At 50.8% G+C, this 22,079-nt stretch overlaps 1 protein-coding gene and 1 pseudogene across 1 annotated transcript; one reads left to right on the top strand and one right to left on the bottom strand.

The window, feature by feature from the left end:
* The first annotated feature begins 602 nt into the window (after positions 1–602).
* Positions 603–1,206, top strand: LOC144582481 (U6 snRNA-associated Sm-like protein LSm3 pseudogene; annotated as a pseudogene).
* A 2,345-nt stretch (positions 1,207–3,551) lies between these two features.
* On the bottom strand, positions 3,552–10,842 carry MMP9 (matrix metallopeptidase 9). The gene is made up of 13 exons (XM_002747606.5): positions 10,686–10,842; positions 9,631–9,863; positions 9,128–9,276; positions 8,723–8,851; positions 8,458–8,631; positions 8,027–8,200; positions 7,438–7,614; positions 7,169–7,324; positions 6,247–6,514; positions 5,985–6,124; positions 5,505–5,655; positions 5,306–5,409; positions 3,552–3,861 (listed from the first exon to the last, which is right to left on the bottom strand). Exons 1-13 carry the CDS (start codon positions 10,821–10,823, stop codon positions 3,743–3,745), a joined length of 2,112 nt encoding a protein of 703 aa, XP_002747652.1. The 5' UTR covers positions 10,824–10,842; the 3' UTR covers positions 3,552–3,742.
* Positions 10,843–22,079: the final 11,237 nt, after the last annotated feature.

Raw genomic sequence — 22,079 nt, 5'->3', positions numbered from 1 at the left:
ACTTATGAAGCTACCTTTGTATATTTATTATATTAAAGCAATGGTTCTCAACTGGGGGCAATGTTGCCACCAGGGAACGTTTGGCAATATTCAGAGACATTTTTGGTTATCACAACTGGAGCGGGGGGTAACATCTAGGGGCTAAAGGCCTCTTGGGCCCTCTGGGTTTGTACCAGGGCTGCCTGGCCGTGAGTCACAGTTCAACATTACCCTGCTGCACCCTATCCCCATACTGGGGCCTTTCTTAGCAAAGGGGGCTGACCCTGAATGGGCTTGGCATCCGGCCATGGATCCTGCCACCTCCTAGGGGAAGACATCGAACATGCTACAAGGTACAGGGTAGACGTAGCGTCAGACAATCCCCCACAAAGGATCCAGCCCAAAATGTCAATAGTGTAGAGGCTGAGAAGCCCTGAACTAGAAAAGAAGTTTAAATAACTGATTCCTAGATTTTAGGACTGATTAGGTGTTCAGCTTGATTGAGGGTGGATGATGTGGTCTCTTTTTAAGGTAGTTAAAAACAGAGGAGCACGTTTGGAAGGTGGAGCCCAGAAGTTCCATTTGGACCTGTTAGGTCAAGAAGCTTGTTAGGCAGCTAAAGAGCAATGTGGAGTAGGCAGTTGAACATGGGAGTCTGGAGCTTGGGGCAGGGGAGAGGAGGTTAAGGCAGGGAATGTAAATGTCAGGTCTTTAGCAGAGAGATGCTATTTGAGGCTATTTGAAACATGGCAGACGATGTAGATGAGCAAAAAACTACCAACACTGCAGAGGAGCCCCTGGATCTTATCAGGCTCAGCCTAGATGAGCGAATTTATGTGAAAATGAGAAATGGCCGAGAGCTTCGAGGCAGATTACATGCTTATGATCAACATTTAAATGTGATCTTGGGAGATGTGGAAGAAACTGTAAGTACTATAGAAATTGATGACGAAACAAAGGAAGAGATATATAAATCAACAAACGGAATATTCCAGTGCTCTTTGTACGGGGAGATGGCGTTGTCTTGGTTGCCCCTCCACTGAGAGTTGACCGAAACAAAGAATTTGTTCTGTAGGGAAAACAGGAGACTTTGTACAATGGCCTCTCTAAATGTACAAGACATTCAAAAGAGAAACCTGCATACATTTTGATATTAAGAAATAATTCCAGGGATTCTTCCACTCCTGAAATGAGTTGATTTGCAGTAACCCACAACTTCTTAAGCTAAATGGTATTTTCATTTTTCTCAAGCTCTTCCAGTAAATATGACCACCAAGATGCAAAACAAGAAAAAAAGAAAAAGAAAAAAAAAGGCTGTGGGCTACCAGACATCACAGGGAATGAGTATACACAGAGCAGAGAATTCCCAGGATTGAGCACAAGGGTGCCTTTGTCACCGGAAAGAGAAAGATCCACCCAGTGAGGTAGGAGGAGACCCGGAAGTAAGGTTCCAGAAGCCAGGAGTTTCAGGAGGAAGTACAGGATCTACTATGTCAATGTAGGGAGAGTTGGTGTGGGATGAGCAGAGAGGAGCTCCTGTCATATCTGGCTACAAGAAGGTCACAAATAGCTTTGAAGAGGGTGACTTTGGTGGTGTAGTGGGGTGGGAGTCAGGCTGGAAATGGCTGAGGAGAGAATGGGGATTGAGAAAGTGGAGGCAGTGAGTAGAGACCATGCTTTTGGGAAGTTTTCTCATAAATAGGGGTGGGAAGGGTAGAGAAATGGACTACTATCTACAGGGAAACAGGAGTTAAGAGAGATTGTAAACAAGCCATGGCGGGGAATGTCTGTATACCAGTGGGAGTGGGTCATTGGTGAGCAAGAAACAGATGAGAGAGGAAACTCAGGAGGGCAGTTCTCTGGACTCCTCCTTAAATTCCCATGTGGGTGGCTGGGCACAGTGGCTCACGCCTGTAATCCCAGCACTTTGGGAGGCCAAGGCGGGTGGATCATGAGGTCAAGAGATCGAGACCATCCTGGCCAGCATGTGAAACCCCCTCTCTACTAAAAAAAATACAAAAATTAGGTGGACATGGTGTTGCGCGCCTGTAGTCCCAGCTACTTGGGAGGCTGAGGCAGGAGAATTGCTTGAACCCAGGAGGTGGAGGTTGTAGTGAACCGAGATTGCGCCACTGCACTCCAGCCTGGTGCCTGGCAACAGAGCAGGACTCTGTCTCAAAAAAAAAAAAAATTCCCATGTGGGCTCCGGGTCCAGATGATCATCTCTGATCAAACCCATCACCTCCACTCATGGGCCCCAATCTTTCAATAAAGTCCCTTTGCTGATTTTGATCCTGAAGGTCAAATGCATACTCAGCCTGGCATTCAGGACTTCTCTCATCTAGCCCAAACTAGCACTCCTATCTTAACCATTCCAGAATCATCTCCATTCCCCCTCATCTACCTGCTACTACCCCACGCTCGAGTTCTGAGCCATTTGAAGTTCTCCAGACAGCCACTGCTTTTTATTCTCCCAGCACTTGCACCAAGAACCCACATTCAAATCCCACGTTACCACTCACTAGCTGTGAGGCTTTGGGTGAGCTGTGTAATCCTCTGTGCCTTAGTTTCCTCATCTGTAAAACAAGGGTTTGGTGATGGCAGCAATAATAGTACCTACAAAGTAATAGGAGTACCTATCTCATCTGCTTGTTTTATCACACATAATGCACATAGAACAGTGCCTGGTACATCGTGCTGTACAAGGGGTAGCTACTATCATCAGGTATATGACCCATATTTTATTTATCCACGCCTTACTACTGGGCACCTAGGTTATTGCCAGTTTTTCACTAACAAGCAATGCCGCAGTCAACATCCTTCTATGTGTTGTCTTGAACATGTGTGTGAGGGTCAGAAAGTAGTTACGTTTTTAGGTTTAGTGGTTCTTAGTAAATTACCCTCTAAGAAGGACTGTCCCTTGCACAAGAAGAAGCTCTCATTCATCCTTCTTGAGTCAATTCCACTTCAGATGTCATCTTGACTGAGAAACGTTCCTGGACCTCAGCCACAACACATAGACACACACACGCACGCGCGCGCGCACACACACACACACACACACATACACTTCATCATTATTGAACAAAAGATCATACACTGCACACTCCCCAAGTGTGATCCCACCCCCACCAGCCATAGAATGACCCTTGTAAATAAGTTAGACTCTCTGGAGGTGGAGCCTGGAGTTATATTCATTTTAAGCAAGTTCCAAGGGCAATCTTATGCATTCTAAAGTCTAACTCATTTCTCTATCCCCAGTGCCCAGTACAGGGCCTGGCTCTATGTAGGGGCTTAATAAATGTTTGATGAATATTCATCAAATAGGTTAATCATTTCCTTGACTATAAAATAGAAATAATCACATCATACTTTCCTAATAGGGAGGATTGAATATGTTAACAATTACAGCTCCTAGAACACTTTCTGGCATGTAGAAAGCACTCTATCAGCTATTTCTTTTTCTTTTGCACTCTATCAGTTATTTGTTTTTCTTTTTCTTTTGCATTCTGTCAGTTAAACCCATACATACATACATACGTGCATACATATATAAATAAAGTCTGCTTCTAAAGGTTAGATAATCCAAGTTTATTAGAAACACTCCAACAGAAAAGGAAGGTGGGAAGAGAGGGCCCAGCCCACCGCCACTCCTCCCTGCACTCCAGAACACAACACCAGTTTGTATCCAGCAAACTGGCTCCTTCCCCAGGGTTGGTCCCTGTGGGGATTTACATGGCACTGCCAAAGCAGGATGGGAGCCCTAGTCCTCAGGGCACTGCAGGATGTCATAGGTCACGTAGCCCACTTGGTCCACCTGGTTCACCTCATTCCGGGAACTGACACGCCAGTAGAAACGGTCCTGGCAGAAATAGGCTTTCTCTGCAGGAGATGGGCAGGCATGAGAGGAGTGATTCTAATTCTCCCACATGTACAGAAATAGGAACAAGTTCTTTACAACCATCTCTTCTGCCACTTCTAAGGTTTTCACGTAACACCTCCATCCCCCCCACCCCCTTGTCTGTGAAATGCTGGAGGGCACAGACCTCAAGGCCCAAATCACTGCCACAGAGCCTAGCACACAGTAGGTACAATATATGCATTTTTGTGAATGAACTAGCAAATGAGTAGACCAACTATCTTAATGCTCAGAACAATCCATTCAACGCTTATTCATTGAACAAATCTGTTCATTCATCAACAAGTATTTATTGTTCATTCATCAACACCTACTATGTGCTCTGTTCAAGACACTAGGGGTAAGCAGAAAAAAATGCAGGCATGATCTCATTTATCTTAGTGCTTACACTCTAGTGAGGCAAGAGACAATTAACAAGCCAACATATAAATAAGTAAGATTGTTTTTGAAAATAGAGAAAGCTATGGAGAAAATGAACACAAGTAAATAGATAATAAGCATCAGAGAAGGCCTCACTGAAGCAGTGGCCTTAGCACTGAAACCTGAAGGAAGATGGGGGACAGCCCGGTGACAATCTGGAGGGAAAGCCTTCCAGACAGAGGGAACAACTGGCACAAAGGCTCTAAGCTGGGAATGTCCTTGATCTGTTCAAAGAGCAGCCAGTGTGGGTGGAGCAGAGTAAATAGCAGGAGTAGTGGGAAGAGATGAGAACACAGGGTCAGATCCAGTTAGTTTCTTTGACCTTGGAATGGATCTGGGGTCACTCCCAAGACTATTGCCCTCCACTCCTACCCCCTCCCTAACCTCATGGAATATGTTAAAGGTCCTGGACAACCAGTATGGTTTGGGCTGGGGTGTTTATAAAGAAGATGGCAAAAGACAGACTGAAAAAAAGATTTTAGTGGCAGAAAATTTTGTTCACCTTGTCAACTGTTTGGATGTGATTGAGGAGAAAGGGAAGTCAAGTGTAATTCCAGCTATCATCCCCATATTACAGATGGGGAAACCGAGGCTCTAAGCGAAGAGAACCAGTGACTTGCCCAAAGTCACACAGCTGTGAATTGTCTTATCTCTCGCTGTAGCACATTGTCTGGCACATTGTCAGCACTTCATGACTATTGTCAAATAAGCTTCCATGCAAACCACCTGTGTCCTGTACTGAAGGGGAAAGAGCTTCCAGCCGGGTTGGCAGGAAGTCTGGGTCCTGGTCTTGGTTGCATCCCTGACTTCCTATATGACCTGGAGAAGGCCGCTGCCTCTACTGGGATCTTATCCGGGCTGAGGCACTTGCTTCCATTTTCAAGGGCTTTTTCTTCCCGCTCAGAATTTGACCAATCACTAAGACAGAGGAGCCTAGCGCGGTGTCTCATGAAGGGACCCTCCCCTGCTCTCATCTTCAGCCCTCACCTCGGTACTGGAAGACGTCATGCGTGTCCAAGGGCACTCCGGGGAATATCTGGTACACCTCGCTGGCGCTCCGGGGATCCACCATCTGCGCCTTCACGTCGAACCTGCGGGCGGGCACCGAAGAGACAGGTGCTGAGCCGGCGGGCGGGCGCCGGACGGCGCCCGGGCTCCCCCTGCCGGCAGCCGCGGCAGCTCTCACCTCCAGACGCGCCTCCCGCTGAACAGCAGCATCTTCCCCGAGCCGCGCGGGAGGGCCCCGGTCACCTGGGCCACGTCGGCGCCCAGGCCCAGCTTGTCCAAGCGCCTCGGGCCCAGCACCTTCGCGCCTGTGTACACCCACACCTGGCGCCCTGCAGGGGAGGAGGGTCACTTCGGTCTGGGGACGCAGAGAGCGCACGCACTCTTCTAGAACGCGAGGAGGGAGATCCCAGCGAGGCCTTTCCTAGCCCGCGTGCCCGCAGTCTCTGCACTGCAGGGCCAGAGGCGCTGGGTCCGGGGGCTCGAGGGCGTGGAGAGGAGGGGGCAGAAACTCAGCCGCCCCGACGTTTGCTAAACTGCGTCCGCCAGGGGGCGTCTTTTTCTAAAACGCACAAGACTTTTCGTGGGTTATCGATGGTCTCCTAGGCTTCCTTGACTGATGGGGATTGACGCGGCGGCGGACGGGGAGAAGAGAACTAACCAGAGAAGAAGAAAAGCTTCTTGGAGAGCGGCTCCTCAAAGGCTGAGTCCAGCTTGCGGGGCAGGGCGGGCCACGTGTCGGCGATAGGGAAGGGGCCCTGTGGCCGGCTTCCCCTGCCCTCAGAGAATCGCCAGTACCTCCTGAGGACGCGAGGAGGGAAAGGACGGGCTCTGAGCCTTGCACCCAGGGCCAGTGGGCGGGGAGGGACGGGCATCCCCTCCACCAGGCCCCCTCCCGCATCCACACATCCCTGCCTCCTCACCCATCCTTGAAGAAATATAGCTGGTTCCCAATCTCCGCGATGGCGTCGAAGATGTTCACATTGCAGGCATTGTCCACCGGATCCAAAGGCACAGTAGTGGCCGCAGAAGGGCCAGCAGTTGGGGGACCTGTGGGGCCGGCTGAGGGGGGACCTGTGGGGCGCTCTGAGGGTCGGACAGTGGGGGGTCCGGTGGGGCAGACCGTAGGGGGAGCCGTGGGCTGCGGTGTAGTGGTGGTCGGAGGCTGTGGCTCAGGTTCAGGGCGAGAACCTAAAAAGAGACATGTGATGAGACACTCCCTATTCCCGCATACCTCTGCGCCCCTAGAACATCTGCTCCCCAAAGCTGCTCAGTGAGGCCCCCTCTGGCACACAGACTCCTTCTCACTCAGCCTGCCTTTCCCAACACCAGAAGACATTTTTTTTTTTCCGACATCCTCTATGGCCCAGAATGGAGTGTAGTGGTGCAATCATAGCTCATTATAGCCTCGAACTCCTGGGCTCAAGGGATCCTCCCTCCTCAGCCTCCAGAATAGCTAGGACTACAGACATGTGCCTTCTCGCCTGACTAATTTATTTATTGTAGAGATGGGATTCCGGCTGTGTTGCCGAGGCTGGTCTGGAACTCTTCTGCTCAAGCGATCCTCTCCCCTGGGTCTCCCAAAGCGCTGGGATTACAGGCGTGAGCCACCATGCCCAGCCTAGACTGGCTTTTGAAGCCATGCCTATCTCTCTCTAGAGTCTCTTTAACACCATCTCTAAGCACTGACATGGCAGCGACTGGGCCCAAGCTCTACTTCCAGATAGACGTTGAGGTCCCACCTCTCCTGCACCCCCCGTTTCTCCCCCAAACCCCCATTCTTTGGCACGGCGCCACAGACACACCCTTTCCTCTCTTCCTCCCAACCCTGCCCCAGAGCCTTACCATAGAGGTGCTGGATGCCTTTCACGTCGTCCTTATGCAAAGGGGGCTCCTCAGTGAAGCGGTACATGGGGTACATGAGCGCCTCCGGCACTGAGGAGTGATCTAAGCCCAGCGCATGGCCAAACTCGTGCGCCGCCACGAGGAACAGACTGTATCCTGGAGGGAGAGGGAACCTGAAATGTGAGCGCCGGGCTGAGGCTCTAGCCCTGGCCACCGCACCACCACCACAGCCGGGAACCCCAGCCCCGGAGCCTCAGGACCCCACCCACCTTGGTCTGGGCAGAAGCCCCACTTCTTGTCGCTGTCAAAGTTCGAGGTAGTAGCGCACCAGAGGCGCCCATCTCCGCGGCCCTCGCTGGTACAAGATGAGTACTCCTTACCCAGGAAGGTGAAGGGGAAGACGCACGGCTGCCCCGCCGAGTTGCCCCCGATCACTGTAGAGTCGGCTGGAGAGACCCAAGGCTTTGGATGAGCCAGGTAGATGAGACCAATAGGGAACCAGGGGCCGACCCAATAGGGAGCTAGACCATCTTGGTGGCCTAGGGGGCGCTGTAGAGCACTCGAGACGAGGCTAGACCCATGGGCGGGGTCTGGGACACCAGACCAAGGAAGAGGCTGCCAGCTGAGCAGAAAAGGCCGAGCCTCGGTGGTGGAGCGGGGCCATTGGAAGTCAGAGATGGGCCATTGGAAGTCAGAGATGGTGGGGGGGGGGGGAATGTGGTGGAAGTGGGCGGAGTCACGGCCGTCCTGAGGACCAATGAGAGTGGAAAGACAAACTGATGGGCGGAAGAGCCGCGTTTCGGGGGCCAATGCGTGATGAGAGGGCGGGGCTGAACCTGTTAGACTGGGCCGAGGTACCTCGGGTGGGGCAGAAGCCGTAGAGCTTGTCCTGGTCATAGTTGGAGGTGGTGGCGCACCAGCGGTAGCCGTCCGAGCGACCGTCCGTGGTGCAGTCGGAGTAGGATTGGCCTTGGAAGATGAATGGAAACTGGCAGGGTTTCCCGTCCCCATTGCCGTCCTGGGTGTAGAGTCCTGGGGCGAGGAGGAGGTGGGAAAGAGGGAGAAGGCAGAGAGAGCACATTATTTCCCCCAAGTGTGTCCTGTTCTTTGACCCATGGACGGTCTGCAGTTCATCCCTCCTCTCCTCGTTTCTCAAATGAGAAAATTGGGCCCAGAATGCGGGAGGGTGAATTGCAGGCCACACAGCACTAGTGGCAGAGCTGGGATTAGAATCCAGGACTATCAAGGGTGGTGGGCGCCCCCAGCCCTCGGCGCGCCCCCACACTCACTCTCGCTGGGGCAGAAGCCAAACCGGCCGTCGTTGTCGTAGTTGGCCGTGGTACTGCACCAGGGCACGCCGTCGGAGCGACCGTCGGTGGTGCAGGCATAGTAGGAGCGGCCCTCGAAGGTGAAGGGGAAGTGGCAGGCGGCGCCATCTGCGTTTCCAAACTGAGTTGGAACCACTACGGGAAGAGGGGGACCAGAGTCAGGGCGGCTGGTGATGGGAGGGAGAGGAAAAGGGAATCGGGGGGCCAGGACGCTTCAGGATCTCACCGACACCCTTGCCCAGCGTCCACAACTCTTCATCGTCGAAATGGGCGTCTCCCTGAATGCCGGGGCCAGGAGGAAAGGCGTGTGCCAGGAGCCCGTCCTTCCCGTCGAAGGGATACCCGTCTCCGTGCTCTGGAGAAACCGGTGAAGAGGAAGAGGGTTCGCCGAGTACTGCTGCGCAGATTGTGCGCTGCCCACGGTAAGGACTCCGAGATAAATGCGGGCTGAAATCCCGCCTGCGCGAAGCTCTCCGAGCCTGGCGCCCTGGCCCTGCGCACTATCTGGCGGGAGGGGCCGCAGAAGCCAGGGCAGCGCCATCAGGCAAAAGGAAGCCGGCGCCGCAGCCGCCTACAGGCCCTTCCCTGACCCCGCCCAGTTCTCCTGGATTTTCCCTCCTCTCGCTCTCACCTGCAACACCAAACAGGATGACGATGTCTGCGTCCTGGCTGTACACACGAGTGAAGGTGAGTGGCGTCACCGCGCTCCACAGCGCGAAGGCTCGGGCAAAGGCGTCGTCAATCACCGCCCGCGGCAAGTCCTCAGAGTAGTTTTGGATCCTGTAGGGGTAGAGCCAGAGGAAAGAGGTCAGAAGTGAGAGGTTGGAGAGGGGCAGCAGGCACTTCAACATACACAATGTTCCACGCTCTCATCTATAAATCGCTTCCAGACTGTTTTTTGGGTTTTGTTTTCTATACAGACCCTCACAATGGCCCTGGCAGGAAGACTTGGATGGCAAGAGCCATTTCCCTGAAGGAAAAACAGAGGCTCAGAGGTGGAGACGCTCCCCCACAGGCCACATAATAAGTAGAGAAACCCAGGGACACGTCCAAGACAGGACATGTTCACCAATGGCCTAGGAGCCAGACCGGTCCTCCCTGCCCCACCCCGCCGCCCCCACAGCCCCGGCTCACCAATAAGTGATGTTGTGGTGGTGCCACTTGAGGTCGCCCTCAAAGGTTTGAAACTTGCCCAGGTCTGGGACCCCGCACCGTGGGGTCCGCATGGCCTTCAGCGTGGCGCTGTCCAGCTCACCGGTCTCGGGCAGGGACAGTTGCTTCTGGAGAAGCAGCAGGGCAGGCCCCAGAGACTTCGACTCCCCACGCATCTCTGCCACCCGAGTGTAACCATAGCGGTACAGATATTCCTGTGGGGGCAGGGGCAGACACATGTCAGAGCTCTGACCCCTTTCTCTGCTCATGGAGTCTGTTGTTTGTTGTTCTTGTTGTTGTTTTCTTGAAGAGACAGGTCTCTTACTCTGTCACCCAGGCTGGAATTCAATGGAACCCAATCATAGCTCACTGCAGCCTCAACCTCCTGGACTCAGTCGATCCTCCCACCTCAGCCTTCTGCATAGCTAGAACTACAGGTGCTCACCACTGTGCTTTGCTATTTCTTTAACTTTTTGTAGAGACAGGATCTTATTATGTTGCCTCCTAGGCTGGGCTGAAACTCCTGAGCTCAAGCGATCCTACCACCTCGGCCTCCCAAAGTGCTGGGATTACAGGTGTGAGCCACCTTGCCCAGCAGGGACTAGCATTTAATAAAGTATAAATGCTTTCCAGACACCAGTGCTTTCTGACCACCCAGGAATCTCCCCTCCCTTACACATCCTCAGCTCTTTCTCACCCCTGGATGTCACTAGCCCATTTCTACCCCATAGCTGCATAAGGTTTACCCCTGTTCACTCCCAGCCCATGCTTACCCCAGGACTCTCCAATGCCTCCCCGACCCCAAAACATTTCCCATTTCCCACCTAGGAAAGCCCCATTCCCCATTTCTGGCCGTCACTGCTCAAAGGCTCCACAAGACTCCCCATTGCCTAACCCTGGACACCTCTGTTCTTCATATATGCCCATCACCACTAACACACCACTAAAGCATCTCCTCTGAGGCCCTGTGTCCTCTCTGGGACACTCAGCACTGTCCTGGACAGCCCTCCCCAACTCCAGAGTAGGTGTTTTCCCACCTCTGCCAGCTGCCTGTCAGTGAGATTGGTTCTCAGGTCTCCAGGGAAGACCACTCGGGTAGGCTGGCGCCGTTGGGGGGCAGCAGAGCAGCAGCCCAGTGCCAGGAGTGCCAGGACCAGGGGCTGCCAGAGGCTCATGGTGAGGGTGGCAGTGTCTGACTGCAGCTGCTGTTGTGGGGGCTTTAAGGAGGCGCTCCTGTGACCCCACCCCTCCTTGACAGGCGAGTGCTGACTCAGGGGACGGGTGTGTGTGTGTGTGTGTGTGTGTGTGTGTGTGGCAGCCCTAGCATGAGAAAGGGCTTACACCACCTCCTCTTTCCACTGCCCACAGTCTCTACTGCCAAGTCAGGCAAGACCCCAGACCCACAGGAAACCGCAGGCCCTCAGGGGAGGGGTAGGGTTTTGCAAACTGCAGAGCTTGTGGGAACTGTATGAAAGGGAGGGATGGGGATGAAGCTGGGAGACTCCCCCATCCCACTGTCTGAAAGCCTCCAGTAGTCAGCCAAGGGAAATTGATGGAAGACTCCCTGAGACTTCTTTCTGAATCTAAGGATCCCCCTGGCCCATCCTTGGCCTTTTCCAACACCCCTTCCCTGGTCAGATTTCCTCCCTGAACCCCTCCCCACACTCCAGGCTCTGTCTTCTTTGACTCAGCTTCCTCTCCCTGCTTCATCTGGGGGCGGAGGGAGTGGGCTCTGCTAGGCAGGGACTGGGGAATTCCACCAGGGCAACCCCGTATTTTCGGCAGGCTGAATCTTCAGAGTAGTAAAGGGGAGAGTAGCAGTCTCTAAAAACCAGCAGACATGACTTTACTCTCTTCCCTCAGGACCTCAGGCAAATGTCCTACCACTCTGAATTTGTTTCCTCAGCCGTTAAAAAAATAAATAAATAAAGTTGGAGAGGAGACTCTTTGTCCCTAAATTGACATGAGGATAAAATGAAATCAAACATATAAAATGTTTAGTTCACTGTAGGTTGTAAGTCCTCGATGGATGGTTGTGATTGGTTTAATTACTGAGGCCAAGACTAAGATTCTAGGCCAGGTGCGGTAGCTCATTCCTATAATCTTAGCACTTTGGGAGGTTAAGGTGAGAGGATCGATTGAGCCCAGCAGGTCAAGGATACAGTGAGCCATGACTATGTCACTGTACTCTAGCCTGGGTGACAGACCAGACCCTGCCAAAAGACTATGATTCCAACTTGGAATCAGGAGACTGGGTTACTGGGCTCTAAACTGCAGTGTAACCTGGACCAAATGCCTTCCCCTTTCTCAGCTTAGGATTCATCAACTGCAAATCAGGGCAGGATGTGGGGGAAAAACGATCTCTAGGAGCTCTTTCGGTTCTCCAGCCCATCTCCATGCAGCCAAAGCTCCAGCCCCAATTATCACACTTATGCCAAGCCTCCCTCCCAAGCCCCCCACACCAGCAGCCTCCCTCCCTCCTTGCTTCCTAGCCAGTCAATGTCAGGTGGTGTCTATATTCACCTTCTTCAAAGCCCTGTTTGGGAAAACATGCTAACAACTCAACAAGCTGTATTTATTTATTTATTTATTTATTTATATGGAGTCTCACTCTGTCACCCACGCTGGAGTGCAGTGACACGATCTCAGCTCACTGCAACCTCCACCTCCTGAGTTCAGCCAATTCTCCTACCTCAGACTCCCAAGTAGCTGGCATTATAGGTGCACACTACCATGCCTGGCTAATTTTTTTGTATTTTTAGTAGAGATGGGGTTTCACTACATTGACCAGGCTGGTTTTGAACTCCTGACCTCAAGTGATCTGCCCACCTGGGCTCTCAAAGTGCTAGGATTACAGGCATGAGCCACAGCGCCCAGCCCAACAAGCCATATTTAAAGGACCTACTATGTGCCAGGCACTTTATATGCTTATCTAATAAATGAGTCTGTGAGATGGAGATAATTAACTTCCTTTACAGAAAAGCTGAAGTTCTAAAGTTCACTAACTAATAAACATTTGCTTTGGAGTCAAGAAGTCCTGGATTTCAGTCCCAGCTCAGCCATTTCCCAGCTCTGTGACCTTGGGCAAGTCACTTATCTGAACTATAATAATAATAATGCATTTTTTGAGATTTACTATGTAAAGCACCATAATAAATTATCTATAAGCCTCTCGTTTCATCCTTACCACCTGTAAGGTAGGTTCAATGAGTATCCCTCCTGTTTTGAGGCGGAAACTAAGGCTCAGAGAGTTAAGGGGCTTGCCTGTGATCACAGAGCAAGTTAATCCACAGACCTGGCGTTCAAGCCCAGAACTGCCTGGTTCTGAAGCTTTTCATCTTTGTTACCATTTACAGGGAACTGGGATGACCCCAGTATAAACGTGAGTAGGTGGATGCGGTGAGAGGGGCAGCGCATAAAACCTGGATCCTTCCCCTTTGATCCTCTGCTACCCACTGAAGGTAAGAGAGGAGGCCCAGGCATTTAGGGAATCAGAGGCTAGGACAGGAGACCCACGAGGAACTGGATTCTAGACTCGGGAATGTGAAGTCATACAGCAATATGATTTAAGAGGAAGAGATCCTCCAGTCTGGGGGAATCTTCATCTGGATGGCAGACACGGGCTTTTAGGAAAAATCCAATAACTACCCCCAACTTGCCATCAATGGTACCAAATATGACATACATATATATCTGTGTATGTAGGTCACATATCTCAAACTTAGAACCATTGACACTTTGGGCTGTCACGTGCACTGCAGGATGCGTAGCAGCATCCCTGACCTCTACCCACTGGATGCCAGTAGCACCTCCCCCAGTTGCCAGTTGTGACAACGAGAAATGTTACCAAACATTGCCAAATTCATCCTGGGCGAGTGGGAGGGGCAGACTCACTCCCAGCGAATGGTATATGTTGATTTTTCTATGTAAAGGGTCTAAAACTTTTATCAGACACTCAAACAACCATTGTTGATGATCTTCAAACCTTTTAAAGATCATTTATTCAACACATTCATGTTGAGTTTTTCTGGGCCAGTCATTATGCTAAGAACTGGGAATACAAGTAGTGACCAAGATAGCCTTTGCCTCATTGCTCATGGAACTGAGAGTTCAGCAAGGGGAGAAATTGAATGAATAATTAATTGCCAGAGAGGCAGGCATCACAAAAGGAAAGTGTATTTATGTATTCCAATTACCCTCATCATGCAATGAGGAAACAGAGACTCATAGTGGTCACAGAGCAAGAGCCTTTACTCTGGAGCCAGGCTGCCTAAGTTCAAATCTCAGCTCTGCCACTCACTTGCTATGTGGAAGGGGCAATTGACACAACCATTTAATTGCCTCAGTTTCCCCATCTGTAAAATTGGAGTAATTATAGTGCTTCCTTCATGAGGTGTTTGTAAGGATCAAAGAATTAGCAAATATGAAGTGCCTGGCACAGAGTAAGTGCTTGCCGCTATGTTAATTAGGATCACCTTCAGGACAGCAGCTGTTTTTACCAAATGGGAATAGGGAGAGAGCAGCTAGAAAATCCAGATCTCAATTCCTGGAGTCAATCCAAACAAGAATTCTCCTTTTCTTAACCTCCCTGCCCCCACTCCCAACAACTTCCTCCTTTACCCCCTGACTCCCCAACCCCCATCAAGGGGAACTTGGACAGAGCTTGGCTTTCAACACTGCAATGGCAGGAAGTGGTTCTAGTTACCACATCCCCTTCCCCACTTCCCCCCAGCCTCTCTTTTTAATACCACAACAGAGTTTAGCCAAGACCCTGGGAGTGCAGGCAGAGAACAGGATATACCCTCAAGTAGAGTCATAGCTTGGACCCTAATCTGCTCACTGAGGTAGCTTATGCCCTGAGGTAGCTTATGCACCCCTGGAGCCCTGAGTCACTAGCTGGATGACACAGCCATGCAGGCCACTATTAATAACTCCATACCCCCAGGCCAGGGTCAGCCTCACAAGATGAGGAATCTGTCCTGCTATCTAGGATGGGGGAACTCCAAGCTTCTTTCTCCCAAACCACCCAGAAAGGGGAGGGGCAGCCAGGCCAGAGAGCCTCTGGCAGGATGTGGAAGAGACACTGAAGTCTGAGATGAAATAGAAAGGTGTGTATCCTACAAGACATTGCCTCAGGGGAGAGCATCACTCAAAAGTGTCCCGCCCCCACCCACAAACACACCTGCCATCCCTAGCTTCAGGGTAATGACAATTCCCACACTGACTCTTCGAGACCCCATTAACACTAAGTCACACCTCCCACTTATCTGTACTGAGCACCATCAGTAGGGAAGCCACAGGGCATAAAGTTTGGAATCAGACCTCCTGAGTTCAAGTTCTATACCTATCATTTACTGGCTGTGTGACTTTAGGCAAATCACTTTACCTCACTATGCCTCCATTTTCTCATTTAAAGTGGGGAAAGGAGCAGACCTCTCTTGGAGGTGTTGTAGAGGATTAAATGTGATTATACATTGCAAATTCTCAGCACAGTGCCTGGCTCTTAGCAGGTACACACACACACGCTCACACACATGCACTCACACAAAGGTTAGCTATTATGATTCTGTTACTCTAATGCTCTCATCTCAACTTTACAAATTAACATTCAGACCCACAGCTCAGAGAAGTGCTTTAAGTTGGTCACAGTCACACAGCTGGCGAGTGACACAGCACCTGCCTAGGCCTTCTGACTCCAAATCCCGTGCTAAGATCAGATCACTGGCTCTAGCAAACAGGAAGTCCGTGGGGGCAGCAGACTAGTGGCAGGGAGGGGTGGTTGCCCAGAAGCCAGACTGGAGGAGTTATGTCTAGGAACCAACAGAGAGAACAGATGTGAGGTATTTGGCTGGAATTTGTAGGAAAAAGAAAGTGGGAGATAAAAAAAGGAAAATAAGAGTGAGGTAGCTGGCAGGGCAGAGAACAGTCAAATGAAGGGTCTTTTTTGTTTTTGTTTTTGTTTTTGTTTTTTTTTGAGACAGGGTCTCACTCTGTCACCCAGGCTGGAGTACAGTGATGTGATCTAGGCTCACTGCAACCTCCGCCTCCTGGGTTTAAGCCATCCTCCCACCTCAGCCTTCCGAGTAACTGGGACTACAGGTGTGCTCCACCAAGCCCAGCTAATTTTTGGTTTTGTGTAGAGACAGGGTTTCTCCATGTTGCCAGGCTGGTCTCAAACTCCTGGCCTCAAACAATCCACCCCCTCCACCTCTGAAAGTGCTGAGGTTACATGCATGAGCCACCATGCCCAGCCTCAAGTGGAGTTTTATTTAAGATGAGAGGTTCTTGTCTACAAGAAGGGATGGTGCTGTGGAGGGAGAGTCGTGGAAGTGGAGGGGAAAGAGAGTGGGCCTGGAACCAGTTCCTTTGACACTGGGTTGGCCACTAGCAGGTAAGAACATGCTTGGGTCCCAGCAAAGCAGGTGCAGACCCAACATATACATTTAAAATATTGTCTGTGGCCGGGTGCAGTGGCTCAACCCTGTAATCCCAGCACTTTGGGAGGCCAAGGCGGGTGGATCACGAGGTCAAGAGATCGAGACCATCCTGGCCAACATGGTGAAACCCCGTCTCTACTAAAAATACAAAAAATTAGCTGGGCATGGTGGCACATGCCTGTAATCCCAGCTACTCAGGAGGCTGAGGCAGGAGAATTGCCTGAACCCAGGAGGCAGAGGTTGCAGTGAGCCAAGATCACACCATTGCACTCTGGCCTGGGTAACAAGAGCGAAAGTCCGTCTCAAAAAAAATATATATATATATATTGTTTATGGCCGGATGTGGTGGCTCACACCTGTAATCCCAGCACTTTCAGAGGGAGAGGCAATGGACTGCTTGAGGCCAGGAGTTCAAGACCAGCCTGGCAACATGGCAAAACACTGTCTCTACAAAAAAACAAAAATTAGCTGGGCTTGGTGGAGCACACCTGTAGTCCCAGTTACTCGGAAGGCTGAGATGGGAGGATGGCTTAAACCTAGGAGGTGGAGGTTGCAGTGAGCGGAGATTGATTGTACTACTGCACTCCAGCCTTGGTGTCAGAGTGAGATTCCAGAGATCCCATCTCAATAAATAAATAAAAATATTGTTTTTGATATTTGGGGAAAAACTCCTCAAAGTAGCCAGCATGGGGAAAAAAATCAGTTCTCTTTTGTTCTTTTTATAGTCATTTCAGTGTTTAGTGTTGTTGTGCTATGGACGACAGACGAGAGGGGCACCATGTTTTTAGTAATCACAGCTACTAAAGGTCTAAATCTGGCCCTGTTCACAAAGCAGAGGAATTGGGAAGAGGACTTAATCTTTGAGAAACCCAAAGTTAAACATTCAGCGGGGGCTCGGTCCTTACTTGGCAAATGGATGGAGAGAGCCCTGGGGAATGGCTCAGGAGGGAGAAGCCCGTATGACACACAGGGCAACTGGCACGTATTTTGACCCTTTTCCAAGCCTGGGTTGAGCCTGTACTCTTGGCCCAGCCCACTTTCTCATACATCTTCCAGTTCAATGGTTCTTAAACTGTAGTCCCAGGACCAGAATCCTCTGCAGCACCTGAGAACTTGTTAGAAACATAAATCCTCCACCCCAGAACAACTGAATCAGCAACTCCTGGGTGCATCCCAGCAATCTTTGTCCTAACAAGCCAAAGTATTTCTTTTTTTTGAGACAGAGTCTTGCTCTGTTACCCAGGCTGGAGTGCAGTGGCCCGATCTTGGCTCACTGCAACCTCCATCTCCCAGATTCAAGCAATTCTCCTGACTCAGCCTCTTGAGCAACTAGGACTACAGGCACCTGTGGCCACGCCTGGCTAATTTTTGTATTTTTAGTAGAGACAGGGTCTCCCTGTGTTGGCCAGACTGGTCTCAAACTTCTGACCTCAGGTGATCTGCTGGCCTCGGCCTCCCAAAGTGCTGGGATTACAGGCATGAGCTACTGCACCCAGCCCAGCCAAGTGATTCTGATGCATGCTCAGTTTGAGATCTCTGCTTTAGTGCAGCTTCATCTCTACGCTGATAGGGAGGGCATTTGACCCCATTTTCAGAGGAGGAAACAGGTTCAGAGAGATGAAGCCACTTGTCCAAAAGTCACACAGCTAGTGCCAAAAGCAAGTGGGAATCTAGCCCTTTCTGACTATATAAAGCAGGTGCTTCCCACCATAATATTACAGCTGGGGATGATGTTCAAATATTTACCAAGCAGGTCCTCAGGAGCCCTAACCAATCAGGAACTGATTAGGTCCAGGGGTCTGGGGAGAAGGGGAGGGTGATGCTAGGACTGTGGGGCACTTAAAAAGTTCAAAGCAGCCCCAGTTACAAATGGATGGGGAAATATTTCAGTATTTATTTTACTTTTGAGATAGAGTCTCACTCTGTTAAGCAGTGGCACGATTACAGCTCACTGCAACCTGTGCCTCCCAGGCTCAAGCGATCCTCCCACCTCTGACTCTCAAGTAGCGGGGACCACAGGCACACTCCACCACGCCTGGCTACTTTTGCATTTTTTATAGAAATGGGTTTTGCCATGGTTGCCCAGGCTGGTCTCAAACTCTTGGGCTCAAGGGATCCACCTGCCTCGGCTTCCCAAAGTACTGGGATTACAGGCATGAGCCACCATACCCAGCCATATTTCAGTATTTTTACAACTGATGCTGCTATGCCAGTGCATACCAGCTGCACACGAATTCTGACTATGGTCCCCTTCCTAGAAGGAGTGTTCTGAACCTGGCACCAGCTGGTGGGCCTGCAGCAAATGACAGCCCCAAAGCACAGGGGAAACAAGTGTCTCGTAGGAATGCCTGTTCAGCATTGCTTCTCAAATGTGGCTGCACATTGGAATCACTTGGGATGTTCTTTTGAATACTGATGCCTGACTTTCACCTCTCTTCCTACAGATTCTGACTTAATTGGTCTAGGGTGCAGCCTGAGCATTGGGTTTTTTTTAAGCCTTGGTGATTCTAAGATGCAGGGGAAGGGTTGAGAACATTGCTATACAGGGCCCTCAGAACCTGTAAGAGCCTCCAGATTAAGAACCCCTGGTTTGCGTCAGGATTTCCTAAGGCTGGGGACTTTTAAAAAACAAAGATTCTCAAGAGATTCTGATTTAGTAATCGGTATGATCTGGAAGTAGATGTTAGCAAGCTCCTTTGGTTTAGAAATAACTGACAGGGACAGACGCTGCTGGCTGTGTTAACGGAGAGGTTCAGAGATTCTACCCCCTCTCCCCCACCCACCCCCAACATAGTTGAAGCAATTGAGAACACTTTGCCAGGAAGTATCCAGAACCAATTTCCGTAGCTCTTCCTTCCCCTGTGCTGTGGAGACATTGCTTCAAAGAACACGATCTGAAAAAGAGCCCAAGACACCCTCCCGGGAGAGTCATTTCCTACTGCGCTGCTGCAGAGCCCCAGGGCTGCAGGCTGGGCTGGGCCTGCTCTGATTGCCTGTTCTTTCCATTAATCCTGGGACACCCTCATTTAGATGCGATCTGCATACATTTGCATGTTAAGTTCTAGTGCCCCCTCCCATTCCCTCCACCCCTGTAGCATGTTAGCGGAAAATAAAAACTAATGTATTCACAAAGCCTGCTGAGATGTGTTCAAACCTGAATTTCACACAGTGCTGGGACTTTGATATACCTGAAGCCAGGGGCGCTAGGATGCAGGGAAGATGGCACTGTCTCTGCATGGATGCAGCAGGAAGGCCAGTGGAAGGGAAGCACTTGAAGCTTCCTAGGGTCTGGAAGTAGCAGTTCTAGCCCAGCTCCTGATGAAAGGCAATGCAGGATTTCTCCAGTGGGAAAACACAAGGAGTATGTGGAGAGGGGGCAGGTGAGATTCATGGGAGGCCTGGCTTGGAGACCATCCATAAGGATCTCTCAGCGTCAACCATGGGCTCCATGAAGAGAGGCCAACCAGGTGATAGCTGGTGCAGTAGAAGGGGCTGAGCACTGGAATGTGGCAGGCCTGGATTTGCACTGTGTGACCTTGGGTAAATGACTTTCCCTCCCTGAACCTTAGTTTCTTCATCTTTGTAATGGGAGTTAAAAGCTCACTACATGGTCATCAGAGTCGTATCTCTAACTGATCATGGAATTATCTTTCCCAGGTCCCTTCTGAGACTGGGAAGGAGTCTGCGAATGAGTGAGTCTTGAGGGGATAGAGGGGCTCCAGAAATCTACACCTACATGACAAACAGCCTTGAAACTTAAAGGCTCTGAAATGAAACAACAATTTTATTGTGACTCTGTCTCACTATTCTGTGGGTCAGAAATTTGGACAGAACACAGCAGGGCTGCTCCTTCTGCTCTGTGATGCCTGGGGCCTCAGCTGGGGGAGTCAGCTGGTGGCTCAGTGTGGACTGGAAAGCCCAAGGTGTTTTTCTTTCATTCCTGGATGGATTAATCATGTTTTTGTTTTTTATGTTTTGAGTCAGAGTCTCACTCTTTCGCCCAGGCTGGAGTGCAGTGGCACGATCATAGCTCACGGCAGCCCCTAACTCCTGGGCTTAAGCGATCCTCCCGCCTCAGTCTCCTGAGTAGCTGCCTCCTGAGTAGGCATGCGCCACCACACCCAGCAAATTTTTTATGTTTGTTTTTGGTAGAGATGGGGTTTCACTATGTTGTTCAGGCTTGTGTCAAACTCCTGGGCTCAAGTGATCCTCCTGCCTCAGCCTCAAGTGCTGGAATTACAGGTGTTAGCCACCATGCCTGGTCTATTAATTAAGCTTTTTTTCTTTTCTGTATTTTATGATGCTTTGATATCCAGCGGCCTTATGGCCCCAGAGAGGGACTGCCCCTCCTAGGGATAGCCAATTCCTAGAGATGGCAATCTCGCCTGGGAGCACCTCTTCATTGCAAACCAACCAATCTTGAGCCCATAAGCCCCATCCACCACCTACCTCCTTTTATCAGCTCCTGCAGTTCAGGATGCTAACCCCCATCCTAAGTCATTCTGCTCAGGTACTAGACAACTAGAGACCACTCCAGAGCCCAGAACCCAAGGAAATTGTTCAAACTAGCCAATCCTAAATCCACCCAGCTCAGCTACCCTGCCTTGCCTAGTCCTTCCCTCCAAAACCACATCAAAGTATCTGGCCCACACTTCCCCCTTCCTCCTTCTGCCCCCTGACTGCCCCTGCTGCTTCCCCATGTGGCCCTGTGTGACATAGCATGCCCTCTCCTCTTGAGAACTGTGAGTAACCAACTGTCTTTCAATGACAATCATCTCCTGATCTTTTGGCCTCAACATACCTGAATAAAAACAAAATCCCAGGTACATTTTAAAACATGGGGGTCAGCCAGTGTGGTGGCTCAGGCCTGTAATCCCAACCCTTTGGGAGGCCAAGGTGGGAGGATCACTTGAGTCCAGGAGTTTGAGACCAGCCTGGGCAACATAGCAAGACCCCCATCTCTAAAATGAAAAAGAAGGAAACATATAAAGCACTGGGGTCTTAGCAGAGCTCGCTGGAAGGCTGGGCTGCAGTGGGCCCTTCTCCCTTCCCCATGTAATCTCCATGTGGTGTCTCTAGTCAGTCTTCTTACAGCGTGACTCAGGGCTCCCAGAGACCAAGGCAGAAGCTGCCAGTTCCCTTAAAGTCTGGGCCCAAAGCTGGCATAGTGTCACATCTGCTGTATTCTATTGGCCAAAGCAGTCACAGGCCAGGAGAGGGAGATAGAGCCCAATTCTCCACACAAGGAGTATCACAGAGTGGCAGCCATCTTTAATCTTCCAGGGACAGAGAGGCCTCCTCCCACTGGAATCCTCCCCTAGGCATCAAGGATGCAGACATGCGACTGGGTTTGGGCCGTCTCCCCATATCGCTGAATCTTAGGTGACTGCTGGATAGAGGGATGAGCAGAGCCCAGCGGTCCTGAGGGTCCTCCTAGGCTGGCCCTGCTACGTGTTCCCGATCATGCACACTGCGGACCAATCTCCCTCAACTCCAGCTCACCTTCCAAGCTTGGCCTTGAGCCTTCACATCGCAGCTGTGAGCCTCCAGAAACCTTTTCAGTACATTCCTTTTTGCTTGTTAGCCTGAGATGGTTTTACTTATTTAAAACCCAGGGTCCGGCCGGGCGCGGTGGCTCACACCTGTAATCCCAGCACTTTGGGAGGCCGAGGTGGGTGGATCACGAGGTCAAGAGATCGAGACCATCCTGGTCAACATGGTGAAACCCCGTCTCTACTAAAAATACAAAAAAATTAGCTGGGCACGGTGGCACGTACCTGTAGTCCCAGCTACTCAGGAGGCTGAGGCAGGAGAATTGCCTGAACCCAGGAGGCAGAGGTTGCAGTGAGCTGAGATCGCGCCATTGCACTCCAGCCTGGGTGACAAGAGTGAAACTCCATCTCAGAAAAAAAAAAAAAAAAACAGGGTCCCCAATAACACAGGACCGTTCTCTTCCTTCTCCTCACCCCCTGAGTGCCTGGCTTTAACAGAAAG

The sequence above is a fragment of the Callithrix jacchus genome, chromosome 5 (genome assembly GCF_049354715.1).
Source record: "Callithrix jacchus isolate 240 chromosome 5, calJac240_pri, whole genome shotgun sequence".
Taxonomy (NCBI): Eukaryota; Metazoa; Chordata; class Mammalia; order Primates; family Cebidae; genus Callithrix; species Callithrix jacchus.
This window is presented reverse-complemented; position numbering and strand designations above follow the sequence as displayed.

Excerpts from the sequence above, each read along its gene's own strand:
- MMP9 (XM_002747606.5), bottom strand. The coding sequence starts at position 10,823 with ATGAGCCTCTGGCAGCCCCTGGTCCTGGCACTCCTGGCACTGGGCTGC. Across the intron at positions 8,852-9,127 it reads CATCCTGTTTGGTGTTGCAG|AGCACGGAGACGGGTATCCC; the intron begins GTGAGAGCGAGA and ends CGGTTTCTCCAG. Across the intron at positions 7,615-8,026 it reads CGGCTTCTGCCCCACCCGAG|CCGACTCTACAGTGATCGGG; the intron begins GTACCTCGGCCC and ends GGGTCTCTCCAG.